Source organism: Chiloscyllium punctatum, chromosome 10 (genome assembly GCF_047496795.1).
Source record: "Chiloscyllium punctatum isolate Juve2018m chromosome 10, sChiPun1.3, whole genome shotgun sequence".
Classification (NCBI taxonomy): Eukaryota; Metazoa; Chordata; class Chondrichthyes; order Orectolobiformes; family Hemiscylliidae; genus Chiloscyllium; species Chiloscyllium punctatum.
Window position 1 is genome coordinate 15672440 of NC_092748.1, and position 17143 is coordinate 15689582.

Below are 17143 nucleotides of genomic sequence, written 5' to 3' on the forward strand. Positions count from 1 at the left end.
TCATTTCGTGATTTTTGAGAAGATTTGTAGCTCAGGTTGATGATAAGTATGTAAGTTAGCTCACAGAGCTTAAAGATTTGTTTTCAGACTTTTCGTCACCATACTAGGTAACATCATCAGTGAGAGTCTCCGGTGAAGCGCTGGTGGTATGAACCGCCTCTCTATTTATAGGTCTTGGATTCTTAAAGTGGGTGGTGTCATTTCCAGTTATTTTTTTCCAGGGGAGGTGGATTGATTTAGATCCTATGTGTTTATTGATGGAGTTCTGGTCAGAGTACCATGCTTCGAAGAGTTCTCATGTGTGCCTTTGTTTTGCCTATCCTAGGATACATGTGCTGTCCCAGTCAAAGTGGTGTCCTTCTTTTGTCTTTAAGTATAGAAACTAGTGATAGCGGGTCATGTCTTTTGGCACAGTTAGTGTTCATGTATCCTGGTGGCTGGTTTCCTGCTGGTTTGTCCGGTTGTAGTGTTTCCTTTTACAGTTCTTGCATGATTTACATCTTGTAAATCATGTTAGTTTTGCTGGTAGTATCTAATGGATCCATCAATAAACACATCAATTTAGATCCTATCTACCTCCCCTTGAAAAAAAGAACCGGATATGACATCACCCGCCTTAAGAAACCAAGACCGATTTAAATAGAGAGGCGCTTCACCAGAGACTCTCTCTGATGTTACCTAGTATGGTGATGAAACATCTGAAAACAGTGAGCTAACTTACTACTGAATAACTCAGAATCTAACTTGTGACTGCAATGGAGCTGTATTAATGATCTTTTGAATCTTTCTGTACCATGATACCTATATTCATGTTCCTATGTTACAGGAGCTAACATAAGCATTGGTACGTCAAGTACAAACGGCCCTGCTGGATAGTGATAGTTCAGTGCATCTGGTTTGCTGGCTTATATGGAAAATGAGCTTGTGCACAAACAAACACTGACACAGAATGGTTAGCAATTGTCCAACTGATATTGAAAATGGAAAAAGAATTCAAATTCTTGTGTGAAATTCAACACTATTTTCTGTTTCCTTCACTTGCAGTCAGCAAAAAAGAAACGAGAAAGCCTTGTGAAGGATGCGATGCACATAAAATTAGAATGCAGTCTGAAAGCAAATTTTTCCTTTGCTGTTTACAAGGAAATTGTGCATAAACTGATGGGATACTGCTGCGTTATCAGAGATGTTATCTTTTTGATGATAGGTTCTACCATCTGCCCTATTCAATGGATTGAACAGATCCCATCGCACTGTGAGGAGCAGGAGAATTCTGATACATTGGCCAATATTTATCCATCATTAACATCTGTTTTTAAACTGGTCATTATTACATTGCTACCTGTGAGAACTTACTGTGCACCAATTGGCTGCCATGTTTTGATATCACAATAGTGAATTTCTGCAACAGTATTTTATTGGCTGTTAAGTATTGGAAGAAACTTTATTTTTTTCCACCTTCCTATCTACCTTTAAAATCTTTCTTAAGATCCTACTATGTGACCTATCCTTTGGATTTTCCTGCTATTTCACATCTTACTTGACACTTACTGAGCACCCTGCAGTACTCTCTGGGACATTTCACTAGATGTAATGAGCACAACTTATAATGCAAGTTGTGGTTGTTCAAGAGAGTGGATTTGAACAATGATCATTATTGCTTACATGAGCACAGAAGACAAATAGACCATTGGATTGATATGAGTTATTTCCCCCAAAGAGAAATGCAGCCACTGTTATTAATCAATCATTTTCTGTATGGTTATGAATGTCTGAAATAGTTTGAAGTATTGTATTCCAAGCCAATCAAGACTGATCAAGAGCTGTTTCACATGACTCTTTAACAAATTTATGGGTAAATGTTTGGCATTGAGCACTGATCTGATACAATTAATTCTACAACTGACCTTTAAATCTGACACTATATACATTGCATCTAAATAATTGCTTCATTTATTCTGACCCATTTCTTCAGTAAAAATCAGTAAGAGCAGGAAAGTTCCGTTCAATAATTATTCTATATGATAATTCAAAACAAACCCTTAATGTTTAAAAGAAAATCAATGTTAATGCATAAAGTCATCTTGATCCATTGTTTATATTATTTCTTGCTTTGTTTGCAGTTTTTAGTTTTCATACTAAAATTAAAACCTCAACTGAGGACACTGTTATCCTTGGGCTAAACTATGAATGATAACAAAATCTACCTACAGTGATCTTCTGTCAAGCTCCTCAACTTGGATTTCTTGAGAATTTGTGTGTTTAAATTACCAGTAGCATCTTCCAAACCCACAATCTCTACTATTTAAAAGGAGAAGGGCAGCAGATAAAACCACCAGCAGATGAAACCACCATAATCCAGACTTGGAAATAGCTTGATGTTCCTTGAGTCTCACTGGATCAAAATCCTGCCTAATAGCACTGTGAGACCACCAAACGGACTGCTGCGTTTCAAGAAGATAGCCCACCACCATCTTCCTCAGGGCAATTAGGGATGGGCAATAAATGCTGGCCTGGCCAGTGACACTCACTTTGTATCTTATCAAATCCATAACCATTTAGCACAGAAATCCTCCTCCTTCTCAAAACATTAAGCTCTTGCCTTAAGTTCCAAGAAGCACGGGGAGTGCCGATTCTGATGTCAAAGTGAAAGTTTGCTCACTCAGCCAAAAATGTAATGCAGGCGAGTTTCTCATCCTACCATCCTTCAAAACACCAACCATTCACTTCAGTGAGTGCACTGGAAAATCTCCAGTTGGCAGCACGGATGCAACACTGTGGCTGTGTGTTCTCGATTACTGACTCCATCTTTTCGAAGCCATTTCCTTTCTGCTCGTCGTAGCTGCTGGTATCATCTGTGCAGAGATGTTTCTGTTATGTCCACGTCAGTTTATATTGTCACTCGGGTATAGCTAGAGATTGTTTTTTGCACCATTCCCTGTGGTCAGTCCAAAACACCAGTAAGGTTATCCAACTTTTCAATGTTTATTACAGTTAATGTGGGGTGACTTTGTTTCACCCTCCTTCACACAAATGTCAGTGAAAATGTGTAAATCTCTCCCTCCTGGAAAGATGTTGAGGTTAGGTCAATTGGGTAGTTCAAAATTAGATTTTTGCTCATATTAGGATTTAGGCTAGAGGTTACTTTGCTACCACTCTGTGGGTCAAAACATAGAATGTTTTTAATAAAATGAATAATAGAAATACAGTAAATACTTTTCCTGCTACCAAGGTGTTAATTAAATACTTCATCTATATCAGGTTTAAACAAAACAGATCAACCAGGTTTCTTGGTGAACACAGTTATTGGTTTATTATGAAAGCAAAACGTGTTCATTAAAGGTGCAACAATTGACTCACATACACATCAGTAATATAGAAGTGTACATGTTTATTCCTCTGAATGTCCCCAAAGCTCACATATAGACACACTTTAGGGAAAAACATTATTTAGAAAGAAAACACATTTCTCCGCACAGATTGATTTACTTAAAAAAAACACTGGCTAGAAGGTTATTTATTTAATCTTCTGAAATTACAAAATGAAACACAGAGAAAAGTGTAGGGTCAGTATGGGGAAAATGACCATGGAGGATTCTTCTTTTATCCTCTCGGACAGCTAAAACCAGTCTGGGCATCACATGCACCAAGTTTTATCCATAAGGATATACATCAACCTTCTACTTGATTCAGTCTCTGTCCCAGTCAGGTGCAGCCCCCTCCACAGACAAATTCCACCCCCATCATACCAGCAATGTATTTCAGAGGCTCACTACTCTCTGTGGAAAGATAGACTGTTTAACATCCAGTCTGTTCCTTCCTTATTCATTCCACCAAGGACATGCAAGTCCTGGGCCACCTCCTTCGCCAAACTCTGGCCACCCAATGCCTGGAGGAAGAACGCCTCATCTTCCGCCTTGGGACCCTCCAATCACATGGAATCAATGTGGATTTCACCAGTTTCCTCATTTCCCCTCCCCCCACCTTATCCCAGATCCAACCTTCCAACTCAACACTGCCCTCTTGAATTGTCCTACCTGTCCGCTCCACCCTCTGCTCCGACCTATCACTACCACTGCACCATAAGAACACTTTTCACTCAATTCACATATGTTATGGCACACATCTCTGGGGCAGGTGATCCTTGAACTCAGAGCCTTTGGTCCAGAGGTAGGGATAGTATTGAAGCATTACAAGAGCCTTTAAATATGTTATGACTCAGTTCCAGGGCTGGTGAGACTTGGACTCAAACCTTCTGGCCCAGAAGTAGAGTCACTAACACTGTACCACAACTGCCCATTTTAATCGAAAACTTCATTTCAAGGGAAGGTTGTAATGCACCACTATAGTTTAAACGCACAATTTTCTGTTTGTTAGGCCAGCTCTTTCACCGCAATAAGCCTCAGCACCAGTTGTGCAAGGATAAGTATCATTAACTTTGTTTTAAACACCAGATAGGAAGCAACACATCATGCTTTCACACCAGGATACCAAGCTCCTGTATACCTTTATAACATGTGGGCGGCACGGTGGCACAGTGGTTAGCACTGCTGCCTCGCAGCGCCGGAGACCCGGGTTCAATTCCCGCCTCAGGCGACTGACTGTGTGGAGTTTGCACGTTCTCCCCGTGTCTGCGTGGGTTTCCTCCGGGTGCTCCGGTTTCCTCCCACAGTCCAAAGATGTGCAGGTCAGGTGAATTGGCCATGCTAAATTGCCCGTAGTGTTAGGTAAGGGGTAGATGTAGATGTAGGGGTATGGGTGGGTTACGCTTCGGCGGGGCGGTGTGGACTTGTTGGGCCGAAGGGCCTGTTTCCACACTGTAAGTAATCTAATCTAATCTAATATCATTGTTTGAATGATGAGGAAAACTATTTGACTAATGTTTTGTCAAGATGTGCGAAATTACTTGCTATTGGATTTGTTGTTTGTTGGGTGTTTAAGTATTGAAAGGAGCTTTGTTTAGTGCCCATCCCTCATTGACTTTGAGGAAATAGTGGTGGTGAAATGTCTTATTGCAATGCTATTAGTGTGGCTGGGGGTGGGGGGGAGGGAGGGGAGGGAAGGGAAATGTCCAAGATTTCAATGTGATGACACTGGGGTCAGAGTGTTGTGCGGCCTGCATTGAAATTTGTAAGCTGCTTGTATTCCCCTATATACCTTACTCTTTGGAAGTAGTAGAGTTTGCGAGTTTGGGAGATGCTGTCTAAGAAACCTTGGCAAATTGCTGCAGTGTATTCTGTAAATAGTATGCACTGTGTCCATAGTGCATTGCACTGGATTGGATTAATTTCTTTAATGGACTGGCTTGGCTCACAGAACAAACTGGTGGGTTGTCAAGCTGACCAAGTTTAGTCAGCTAGCAACTTAAGATAAGTTGAGGCAGTTATGTTGGATTGGTTATTCACAGGCTAAATGCTTTGTTTAGTTTTGTGGATTGGTAGGCTACATTGAATTGATTAGAAGACTAGGTCAGTTTGGTTAAGTACTGACATTTTTTGGAGGAATGTCTACCCTACTTAGAAACAATCAGTGTGCTTGTATGTCATATGCTCAGATATTGTCATTAATAATCAATGCATTTGTTACAGATACAGGCTCCTGCAAAAGGACCAAATGGTCGACCCCAATATGAAGAGCTGGAACATCATCAGTACACTACACTACCAAGGTAAGGTGAACTGAACCAATAACAATACCCTTGTGCAGAGCTACATTCCATGAGATATGAAAGCATAAAAAGCAAAAAAAGTCATTGGTCTGTCAGCCTGAAAGCAAAGTACCTGCATTTTGAAAACCTCAAATGAAAATAGAAAATGGTGAAAACATTCAGCAAGTCAAAAACAGTATCTATGTGGAGGGAAAGAGAGTTGACTGAATGAGATTTGAACTCACTCAAAATCAACTCACTTACCCAGTGTAAAATTGCATCCAGTATTTTAGGTGGTTGATCTTTTATCAGAACTGGAAAGAGTCAGGGGGGATATAACAGGTTTTAAGGAAGTAGAGGTGCGGGAAAGCGAGGAAGAGGTAGAGGGAAGGTCAGTCAATGGGATGGAAGATAGGAGAAGTTAAATGATAGCAGATATGATGGTACAAGGCACAATGAGCTGCTAATAGGCTGAATGGCCTCTTGCTGTGACTCTGTAAAGATCTATCAAGATTATGAAAAAGACAATGTCCAATTTCACAATAGATAGAACCTGTCTAATCCTTTTCAACTCATAAACAAATGGATTGTTAAAGTTCCTTTCAGTCCTCAAGAATAAGTTAAACCATTTGTTAACTTTTCATTTTACATGATTCCTCCTTGAATCTATTGCTTTCTTTGGCATAATATTCCCAAGAGTCGAATGGCCTTGGGCCCATTATCTCTGTAATTATCCTGTTGTTATTTTGTTCCCAACCAGTTACTCATCCAGCTGTTGGTTTATAAATGCATCTGCTGCTCTTTCTGGGTGTCAGCATTCTGGAGGTATAACATTCCACTAGACCTGCCTGAAGTTTGGATTCATTACAAGACTGCTTTCAGTGATCTCTGCCTTAATCTCCAAAAATAATGTGTAATCAGATCAGCTCATCATCACAACTGATCATAGTTACCTGCATTAACTAATCAGTTTTTGTTTAATCGCAGCTACCATGTAAATCACATAACATTGTGTTTTTGGAAAGTATTTCGCAAGATCTATTTCTTAATGCAAACATAATGGGTGGGGTTTTCTGTGCGAGTTTGCGAACACAAGGCTGAAATGGTGATCAGAAGTGCACAGTGTTTTGGAGAGCAGTAAGTCAATGTAATTTAGCTCAGTATGACCAACTAATGGCCAGAGTGCAAGCTTACCGTCCAGCTAAGAAGTCCGTTAAAGCTGGATGGCCTATCAGCTTAAAAGCAGCAGCAAGAATTCATGATGGGTAAGTTAGTGACATTGTGGGTCAATGTAGCATTGCCAGTCCACCTAACCTGCACATCTTTGGACTGTGGGAGGAAACTGGAGTACCCAGCGAAAATCCACGCAGACACTGGGAGAATGTCCAAAATCCACAAAGGCAGTCACCCAAGGCTGGAATCGAATCCAGGTTGCTGCTCCTGTGAGACAGCAGTGCTAGTCACTGTGCCATCCCAATGGAATGGGCAGAAGTCAATTGGAATTGGCATCACTCTCCCAGTGCCCGTATGAAGCACTCTGGCAGATTTTATAACAATATTTTAGATCGATGCTGAAGAGTGAGTTCAGCCAGTTTAGCCCACAAGCCCACTCCCTCCAAACCAGGATGGAGCATCTAGTGACACGGGAAGCTGTGAAATGTTGGATGTTATACCTTCATGGCAGAATGTGGGGATCTGGGTGGAGCAGATTATAGCTCGCAGAAGATATTGCAGCTGTGTGAAGTGATTTATTGCAAATGAAGCATCAGTAGTTAAGGTAAAGGATGAGAGTAGTGGCTGCTTGTGTCTGTGGCAGAAGGAATGTTGAAAGGTTACATGGCAATCTAATTCCAGTACCACTGGTATATCAGAATTCCAGTTTAGAATATTTCTATCTGTATCGTTTGCAGCTGTATTGAAGACAGGCCAGTTAACAGCACAGTCAGGACTTGGCAAGAGGCTTTATTCTTTGCAGCTTGACCCTTGAGATTGAGATTTTCTTGCCACTGATGGTTCCAGTTCCCTGCCAGCTACACCTTAGTTATTGTGCACTGACAGCAGTGAGACAAACTGGGGCAGGACTGTGTTTATTTACTGTCCTTATAGCCAAATTGATCACAAAAACCACTCATGTCATGCTACCACCTTCTAGGACTGTACTTCCATTAAAGTTCCCCTCCCCCCCCCCCCCCCCCGAGTATGTTCTTATTAGAGTCGACAATCCTCTCCACACGACAGGTGACCTATGGCTGCTTCGGCACCTAGATAGGCAGATGGAGGCTCTAAGCTTGCCAGATGATCACTGGCTCCCAGTCTACAGCCTGGAAGCAACCAGGGAGCTAAACTATCCCCCATTGCCTCCACAAACCAATCCAAGAGAATCAAAGTTGGCCTCCAGTGACAGGGGCTAAAAGGCCTTTAACTGAGTAAATTGACTATCCAATGTTTGAGGGTCCTGTTGTCTTCCCAACAGACCTTTGGGATAATGATCTGTGACAGAAGGCTGCTGAAGACCAGGACACAGGGTGGTTAAAATAGAAAGATTGCAGAAAAAAACTTACAAAGAGAGAGTGGAGGGTTTGAGTTATTAGGCGAGGTTGGATAGACCGGGACTTTTTTCCCTGGAGCATTGGAGCCTGAGGGGTGACCTTACAGAGGTTTATAAAATCAGGAGGGCATAGGTGAGGTGAATAACCAAGGTTTCTTCCCTAGGGTAGGGGAGTCCAAAACTAGAGAGCATGGGTTTTGGGGCAAGAGGGGATAGATTTAAAAGGAACCTCAGGGCCAACTTTTTCATATGGGTTGGTGCATGTGTAGAATGAGCTTCCAGAGGAGATGATAGAGGTTGGTATGGTTACAACATTTCCAAAGTACTTGGACAGGTGCGAGAATAGGAAAGATATAAACGGATATGGGCTAATTAAGTTTGGGATACCTGATTGGTATGGAGCAGTTGAACCAAAGGCTCTGTTTCCATGTTGAATTACTCTATGACTCTGTAACTCTAATGGTGTGAAATTCCCCATCAATGATAGAACACCTATGGGAGTCAGAGAGGAATTTTCAAATATTTTTCTCTTTATCATGAATCAGACTCTGATGGCTCAGTTCGTCGACATTGCTACCCCTGAGTCAGCAGGTTGTGGCTTCATACCCCACTCTGAAGACCTGACCACTAAAAAGTTAGGTTAAGACTCTCAGTACAATACTGAGAGAGTGCTATACTGATATAGTACAGATTGACTATGCTTCACAAATAGTTCATCAGCTGCAAAAGTTTTTAGGCATTTTTTCTTCATTGAGAAATGTCCTGTATAGTCTTTTCTCTTTCTTTTCCCTCTTTCTGTTCTTTCTTTTCCACACACTTGTGAAATTCTGAGCAACTGAACCTGTAAACAATACATCGTTGAAACCCAACACAATGAAAACATCCCCAGTAGCATTAAAGGGAAATTAAAATGACCTTTTGAGGACTCGAATTGCAAATCATTCCAGGCAGTGATCTTAAAAATAATCAAACTCCTCAGTTTATTTTTACTTTATAACTTTCCAAGTAAATGGAGGAATACATTAGAATCCTATCTTTCTGCCCTTGGACATCAGTCTAAATCTGTTCCAACGTGATTAGTCAGGAAGTCATTTCTTCTTGACAGCTGTTGGGCCTCCCAAAGGGTTTGTGCAGTATTAACTCAAGTTCCTCATGGCTCTTGTTGCATAGTCTCGAACAATACATTATTTGTCGGTAATTAGACAGCTTCCTTCAAGAAATACAGAGAACTTATCTGATATGTGAATATCAAGGTATTACAAGGTAGAGGATGATCCTTGGAGCAAAAGTGCATGGAATTTATAAGGATAATGTAGAAGGAATTTTATTGATATGCATATGTTGATCTCAGCATTGCTCATGGTTGCCATCACCTAGGCAGAATGTGTTCCAGTGCCCCACCTGAAAACGCACATGCACACATATACATAGACACAAGCTTATGTTCCGGTAATCCAAACAGCAGGAAATAGATAGTTATTAAATAGCTTGCAAAGGATATTCTGTGTTCAGTGCATTAAGGGACCAGCTTTGAATGTTGACCTTTATAATCTAAGATACATTGTATGGCTTTGTTACATGACGAAAATCTCAACATCACAAGTATTTTCTAAGATGATGCATATTATTGAGACATAGAGTCCAATATGTTGGACCTAAGACTTTTGCATGAGTGTCAACAAGACATACAGTCCAGCCAATAAGACCCCAGGAAACTGGCAGGATCTACTGAGCTAAGTTGAGAGTGTGGTGCTGGAAAAGCACAGCAGGTCAGGCAGCATCCGAGGAGCAGGAGAATTGACATTTCGGGCCGGAGCCCGTCATCAGAAATTTCTGATGATGGGCTCTGGCCCAAAATGTCGATTGTCCTGCTCCTCGGATGCTGCCTGATCTGTGCTTTTCCAGCAACACACTCTCGACTCTGATCTCCAGCATCCGCCGACCTCACTTTCCCCTCCCTTTCTGAGCTAATCCAAGGCCATGGTCAGTCACTGTATTTGCATCAATGTCCCGGGGCTGTGTACTAGAGTAGGTAGGATGTTGGTCAAGAACCTGTCTTCGGAATGGCATCACATGGGCCTTGACGTGTCAATATCGTCTGCGTCCCTCTCAATTTTTTTTGTGTGTTTCTCTCCACAATACATTCCTTCCATGTTCTTCCTAGTTTCCTCAAACTCTTGCCAAAAACAAATGAGTTGTTGTATACATTTGAAGATGCTGGTGCTGCTATTTAGAATGGATGTTGTTTTGCCTGGAACATAGAGACAAGATGAGGCTTTTCAGCCCCTCAAACATGTTCTATCATTCAAATAGGCTGATCTGCAGTTTAACTCCATCTGTTATGATTCTGTTGGTTCTGCTTCCTTTAATGCTTTTTCCAAATATAAATGTATCATTTGTAGATTTTAGAACAAAGAACATTGGCACCAACCTATGGAACCAATCTGAAGCCCATCTAACCTACACTATTCCATTTTCATCCATATGTTTAACCAATGACATGTAAATGCCCTTAAAGTTGGCAAGTCTACCACCGTTGGAGGAAGGACGTTCCACATCCCTACTACTACCTCTGACATCTGTCCAATATCTATCACCCTCAATTTAAAGCTATGTCCCCTCATGCTAGCCATCACCATTGGGGGAAAAAGGCTCTCACTGTCCACCTGACCTAACCCTCTGATTATCTTGTATGTCTCAGTTAAGTCACCTCTCAGCCTACTTCTCTCTAACGAAAACAGCCTCAATTTCTTCAGCCTTTCCTCATAAGGCCTTCCCTCCATACCAGGCAACATGCTAGTAAATACCCTCTGAACCCTTTCCAAAGCTTCTACATCCTTCCTATAATGCGGTGACCAGAACTATACGCAATACTCCAAGTTTGTACAGCTGCAACATGACCTCATGGCTCCGAAATTCAATCCCACTACCAATAAAGCTAACACACCGTATGCCTTCTTTAACAACCCTATCAACCTGGGTGGCAACTTTCAGGAATCCGTGTACATGTACACCAAGATCTCTGTGCTCATTTACCCTGTCAAGAATCTTGCCATTTGTCCAGTTCTTTTTCTTCCTGTTGCTCCTTTCAAATTGAATTACCTCACACTTTTCTGCATCAAACTCCATTTGCCACCTCTCAGCCCTGCTCTGCAGCTTATCTATGTCTCTTTGTAACCTGCAACATCCTTCAGCACTATCCACAACTCCACCAACCTTAGTGTTATCTGCAAATTTACTAACCCATCCTTCTAAAGCCTCATCCAGGTCATTTATAAAAATAACAAACAGCAGTGGCCCTAAAACAGATGCTTGTGGAACACCGTTATTAACTGAACTCCAGGATGAACATTTCCCATTATCCACCACCCTCTGTTTTCTTTCAACTAGCTACTTTCTGATTAAAACAGCTAAATCACCCTTAATCCCATGCCTCTGTATTTTGTGCAATAGCTTACCTTGGGGAACTTAATCAAAGGCCTTACTGAAATCCATATATACCACATCGACCGCCTTACCTTCATCCACCTGTTTGGTCACCTTCTCAAAGCACTTAATAAAGTATGTGAGGCATGACCTATCCTTCACAAAACCATGTTGACTATCCCTAATCAGCTTATTCCCTTCCAGATGATTATAAATCCTATCTCTTACAGCATTTTCAAACACTTTACCCACAATCAAAGTAAGGCTCACTGGTCTATAATTCAGTGTTTTGTTTGGTTGACAAGCCTCTAGCCATGCACTCCAACCTCAAACTATTGTTTGAAAGAAAGATTTTTAGAATTGGATTGTCATTTAATGTGAAGAATTACATCCAGACATCACCAGTAAGCGACCAAGCATAAACTTTATGATTGTACTTTACTGGGCTTACCTAAGATACATAAGTTAGCTTTATCTACTGTATAATGGAAAAGGATTGACATGTTGATCAAATCTGACGGTGATCACTTCCCTATCACATACTGTTCAGAGAGGTTCACTGGACTGAACTCTGGACTCTGGTTCCATACAAGTAAATTGGTGAAACTTAGAATTCCCTGAACCACAAGAGATGGTACCACACTACTTAAAGATATACCTTTTCAATTAATTGCTTTGTAGCATTAGATGCAAAAGATGAGAGACTTAGACTTGTGCATTACCTTTCATGACTTCAAAATGTACCACACACTTCACAGCCAATTAAGTACTTTTAATATTGTTGTAACCATGACAACTGATTTACAACGAGCAAACAACAGAGATACCACTGAATAGGTAATCTACCTTTTAGACTTGGATGATAAATTAATATTATTTCAGGACACTGGCGCACACTCCCTGGCTCTTCTTGGAAACAGTAACACATCCGCCCAAGTATACTTGGGGACTCAATTCAGAGCTCCAGTCAAAAAACAGCATCTTTGACAATGCAGCATTTCTTGCGATACTGCCCTAGGAAAATTGGTCAAGATTGAGTTATTCTGTTAGAACATAGATCAGTACAGCACAGTACAGGCCCCTTCAGCCCTGAATGTTGTGCTGACCTTTTATCCTACTCTAGGATCAAACTAACCTACATACCCTTCATTTTACTATCATCTATGTGCTTTTCCAATAGTGACTTAAATGTCCCTAATGTATCTGACTCTATTACCACTGCTAGCAGTGCACTCCACAATCCACCACTTCCTGTTTCAAAAACATACCTCTACCAACTCCCCTAAACCTTCCTCCAATCACCTTAAAATTTTGCCCCCTCATAATACCCATTTCTGCCCTGGGAAAAAAGTCTCTGGCTATCCAATCTATCTATGCCTCTCATCATCTTGTACACCTCTATCAAGTCACCTGATTAGACTAGATTACTTACAGTGTGGAAACAGGCTCTTCGGCCCCAACAAGTCCACACCGACCCTCCGAAGAGCAACCCACCCAGACCCATTCCCCTACACTTGTGTGCAAACTCCACACAGACAGTCGCCTGAAGCAGGAATTGAACCCGGGTCTCTGGCACTGTGAGGCAGCAGTGCTAACCACTGTGCCACCATGCCACCCGTCATTCTTTGCTCCAATGAGAAAAGCCCTAGCTCCCTCAACCTTTCTTCATAAGACATGCCCTCCAGTCTAGGCAGTATCCTGGTAAATCTCCTCTGCAACCTCTCTAAAGCTTCCATATCCTTCCTATAATGAGCCAACCAGAACTGAGCACAATATTCCAAGTATGGTCTAACCAGGACCCTACAGAGCTGTAGTGTAACCTCACGGCTCTTAAACCCAATCCCCAAACTAATGAAAGCCAATACACCATATGCCTTCTTAACGACCCAATCAACTTGGGTGGCAACTTTGAGAAATCTATAGACATGGTCCCCAAGATCCCTCTGTTCCTCCACACTACCAAAAATCCTGCCTTTAACCCTCTATTCTGCATTCAAATTCAACCTTTTGAACTCCATCTGCCGCTTCTCAGCCCAGCTGTGCATCCTGTCAATGTCCCATTGCAACCTACAATACCCTCCACAGTACCCACAACTCCACCAGCCTTCATGTCATTGGCAAACTTGCTAACGCATCGTCATCCAAGTCATTTGTAAAAATCACAAAGAGTAGAGCTCCCAGAACAGATCCCTGTGGAGTACCACTGGTTACTGAGCTTCAGGTTGAATACTTTCCATCTATTACTATTACTCTCTGTCTTCTATAGGCCAGATAATTCTGTCTCCAGACAGCCAAATTTCCCTGTATCCCATGCCTCCTTACTTTCTGAATGAGCCTACCACGGGGAATCTTATCAAACACCTTGCTAAAATTCATATACACCACATCCCCTGCTTGCCTTCATCGATGTGTTTTGTCACATCCTCAAAGAATTCAATAAGGCTTGTGAGGCATGACCTGCCCCTCACAAAGCCATGCTGACTATATCTAATCAAGCTATGCTTTTCCAAATAATCATAAATCCTGGCTCTCACAATCCTCTCCAATAATTTGACCATGACTGACTGGTCTGTAATTCCCAGGTTTATCCCTATTCCTTTTCTTGAACAAGGGAATAATATTTGACACCTACCAATCATCTAGTACTACTCCAGTGGATAGTGAGAATGCAAAGATCATTGTCAAAGGCGCAGCAATCTCTTCCCTTGCTTCCCGTAGTAACTTTAGGTATATTCAATCTGGCCCAAGAGACTTACCCATACTCATGTTTTTCAAAATTTCTAGCACATCCTCCTTTTTAACATCAACCTTTTTGAGCAGATCAGTCTGTTTCATGCTGTCCTCACAAACGACAAGGTCCTTCTCACTCACGAATACTGAAGCAAAGTATTCATTAAGGACCTCCCTTATCTCCTCTGATTCCAGGGACAAGTTCCCTCCAGTCTCCTTGATAGGCCCTACCCTCACTCTGGCCACCTTCTTGTTCCTCATATAAGTATAGAATGCCTTGTGGTTTTCCTCAATCCTACCCGCCAAGGCTTTTTCATGACCCCTTCTAGCTCTTCTAAGTCCATTCTTCAGTTCTTCCTGCTTACCTTGTAACTATCTAGAGCCCTGTCTGATCCCTGCTTCCTCAACCTTCTTCCTCTTGACTAGATGTTCCACATCATTTGTCATCCAAAGTTCCTTCGCCCTACTACCCTTTCCGTGCCTCAGTTGGACAAAACTATTCAGCACAAGCAGTAAGTACTTCCTAATCAAGCTCCACACTTCTGTCATGTGTTTCCTGAGTATCTGCTCCCAATTTATGATTCACAGTTCCTGCCAAATAACATTGTAATTCCCCCTCTCCCAACTGAATACTTTCCCATACAGTTTGCTCCTATCCCTCTTCATGACAATAGTAAAGGTCAGTGAGTTGTGATCATTATCACTGACATGCTTTCCTACTGAGAGATGTGACACCTGACCTGGTTCATTGCCAAGCACCAAATTCAACAAGGCCTCCCCTCTAGTCAGCCTATCTGCATATTGCGTCAGGAATCCTTCCTGGACACAAATTTTGCTCCATCCAAACAATTTGCACTAAGGAGATTCCAATCAATATGAGGGAAATTGAAGTCACCCATGACAACAGCCCTGTTTCTTCTGCACCTTTTCAAAATCCGCCTCCCAATTTGCTCCTCCGTGTCTCTGTTGCTATTGGGAGGGAGGTCTATAGAAAACTTCCAATAAAGTGGCTACTCCTTTCCTGTTTCTGACTTCCACCTATAATGTCTCAGTAGACAAACTGCCCTCGAAGACCTCTCTTTCTGCAGCTGTGATGCTATCCCTGATTAGCAATGTCACTTCCCCACCTCTTTTACCTCCCTCCCTCCCTATTCCTTTTGAAACATCTAAACCCTGTAATCTTGTGTTCTGGAGCAGGACTTCATCCCACGACCATCTGACTTAGAGATGGTGAAGAAGCCCAGAACACAGCTTTCTCTTGGCATTCCTTTTATCAGCACCAAGAGACTATGGGTCATGTCAGATCATTCTGAAGTTTGTTTCACAATCCCTATTGAAGGATGGCATGAAGTGAGCATGGATAGGTGCTACAAGAGTTGCTGATGCAATACTTTCAGGAACTGTTGATAGTTAGGGTGAAATCCTCCAATTATTATTCTCAAGTCGGCTCGTCAATAAAAGTAAAAGCTAGTTCTTCGTTTTCCCAGCAAGATTGGGGGATGCCCTCCAATGACCATTTTAATGGAGCTATGTGTTCATGAGTTATTGAGGGGCAGGAGGAACTTGCAGAGAAAGTAATGTACGATTCATTTTGAGCCAAGTGACTTATAATCTGTTGCATAGCTCTCACTCAAACCCAAGAAAACAGATGTTTTTACAAGCCTACCCATTTTTGAAACAAAATCAGAGGGCTCTAAGCAGGGGAAGGAAGTAAGCTTGTTTTTCATGGAGTTACTGAGCTTAGGGGATTTGTGGTGAAATAATCTTAAACTGTGTTACGGTGTAATGCTTATCTCAGGAAATTGTAGCTAAACTTTAAGAATAGACTTCAAATTCTTGTCTGAAAAAAATACATATGCCCAAATTCATTGTTGGTGATAAAATCAATGATATTAAGCATTCAATCACCAAAAATCCTTCAGATGAAAGTTATGATATTTTTAATATTTAAAAACAAAAGAAAGACACACGATGCTTCTGTGTTTGTGAGCAGCAAAGTCTGCAGCTGCACGTTCTCACTCTTGATTGCACATGCAGTTCACTGATACAGGTAAAGGGAAGAAATAACTGATTTGGTTTGATTTATTTATTGTCACGTGTAGTTAAGTACAGTGAAAAGCTTTGATTACAAGCTGTACAGTCAGTTCATAGTAAGCAAGGGCATACAGGTCATAGGGTGAAAAACAAACTTAGCCAGGAGCATGCAGGTTACATTGCACAGGGTGTGCATTAGGCAAGATCACCATTAGCTGGATCAGCATCATTTGAAATTAGAGAGTCTATTCATCAGTGTAATAGTGGCCGGGAAGAGACTGTTTCTGGAGCCAGGTGTGTGTGTGTGTGTGTGTGTGTGTGTGTGTGTGTGTTCAAACTTCTGTATCTTCAGCCTGAACTCCTCTTTACACAGAGTTTTCAAAATGTCAGTAGATCCCTGAGTAACTAAGATGTTGTGCATTTAAGTGTAGATAAATAAACCGACACAATTGGTCGATTGAAAAATCACTGAAGGTACTGAGTTGTGATGATGATACAAATTTGTCATGCAACCATAATTCTTTACAGTTAAAGACCATCATGACAAAACAATAAAAAGGATTGCACAATTATGAACATTTCAATCTACAATAATTGCAATATTTTATGAAATTCAGGGCTCCTTAATTTAGAAAATAAAAGTAATCACTGTTGAAGGACCTGTAGCCAATTTGCATGCAGCAAGCTCCAACAAACAGCAGTGTGGGAATCTGGGTTATTTTTAATAACTCAAGTCTCTGGACTGGGACTTGAACCAAGAA

The 17143-nt window shown here is 41.4% G+C and overlaps 1 protein-coding gene across 1 annotated transcript in view; it reads left to right on the top strand.

The window, feature by feature from the left end:
* The window catches only part of LOC140481912 (partitioning defective 3 homolog B-like), a 997517-nt gene that overhangs the window by 938028 nt on the left and 42346 nt on the right, over positions 1 to 17143 (top strand). The window contains exon 23 of the mRNA XM_072578586.1: positions 5586 to 5665. Within this exon, the coding sequence (XP_072434687.1) occupies positions 5586 to 5665 (80 nt within the window). The remainder of the gene's footprint in view (positions 1 to 5585; positions 5666 to 17143) is intronic.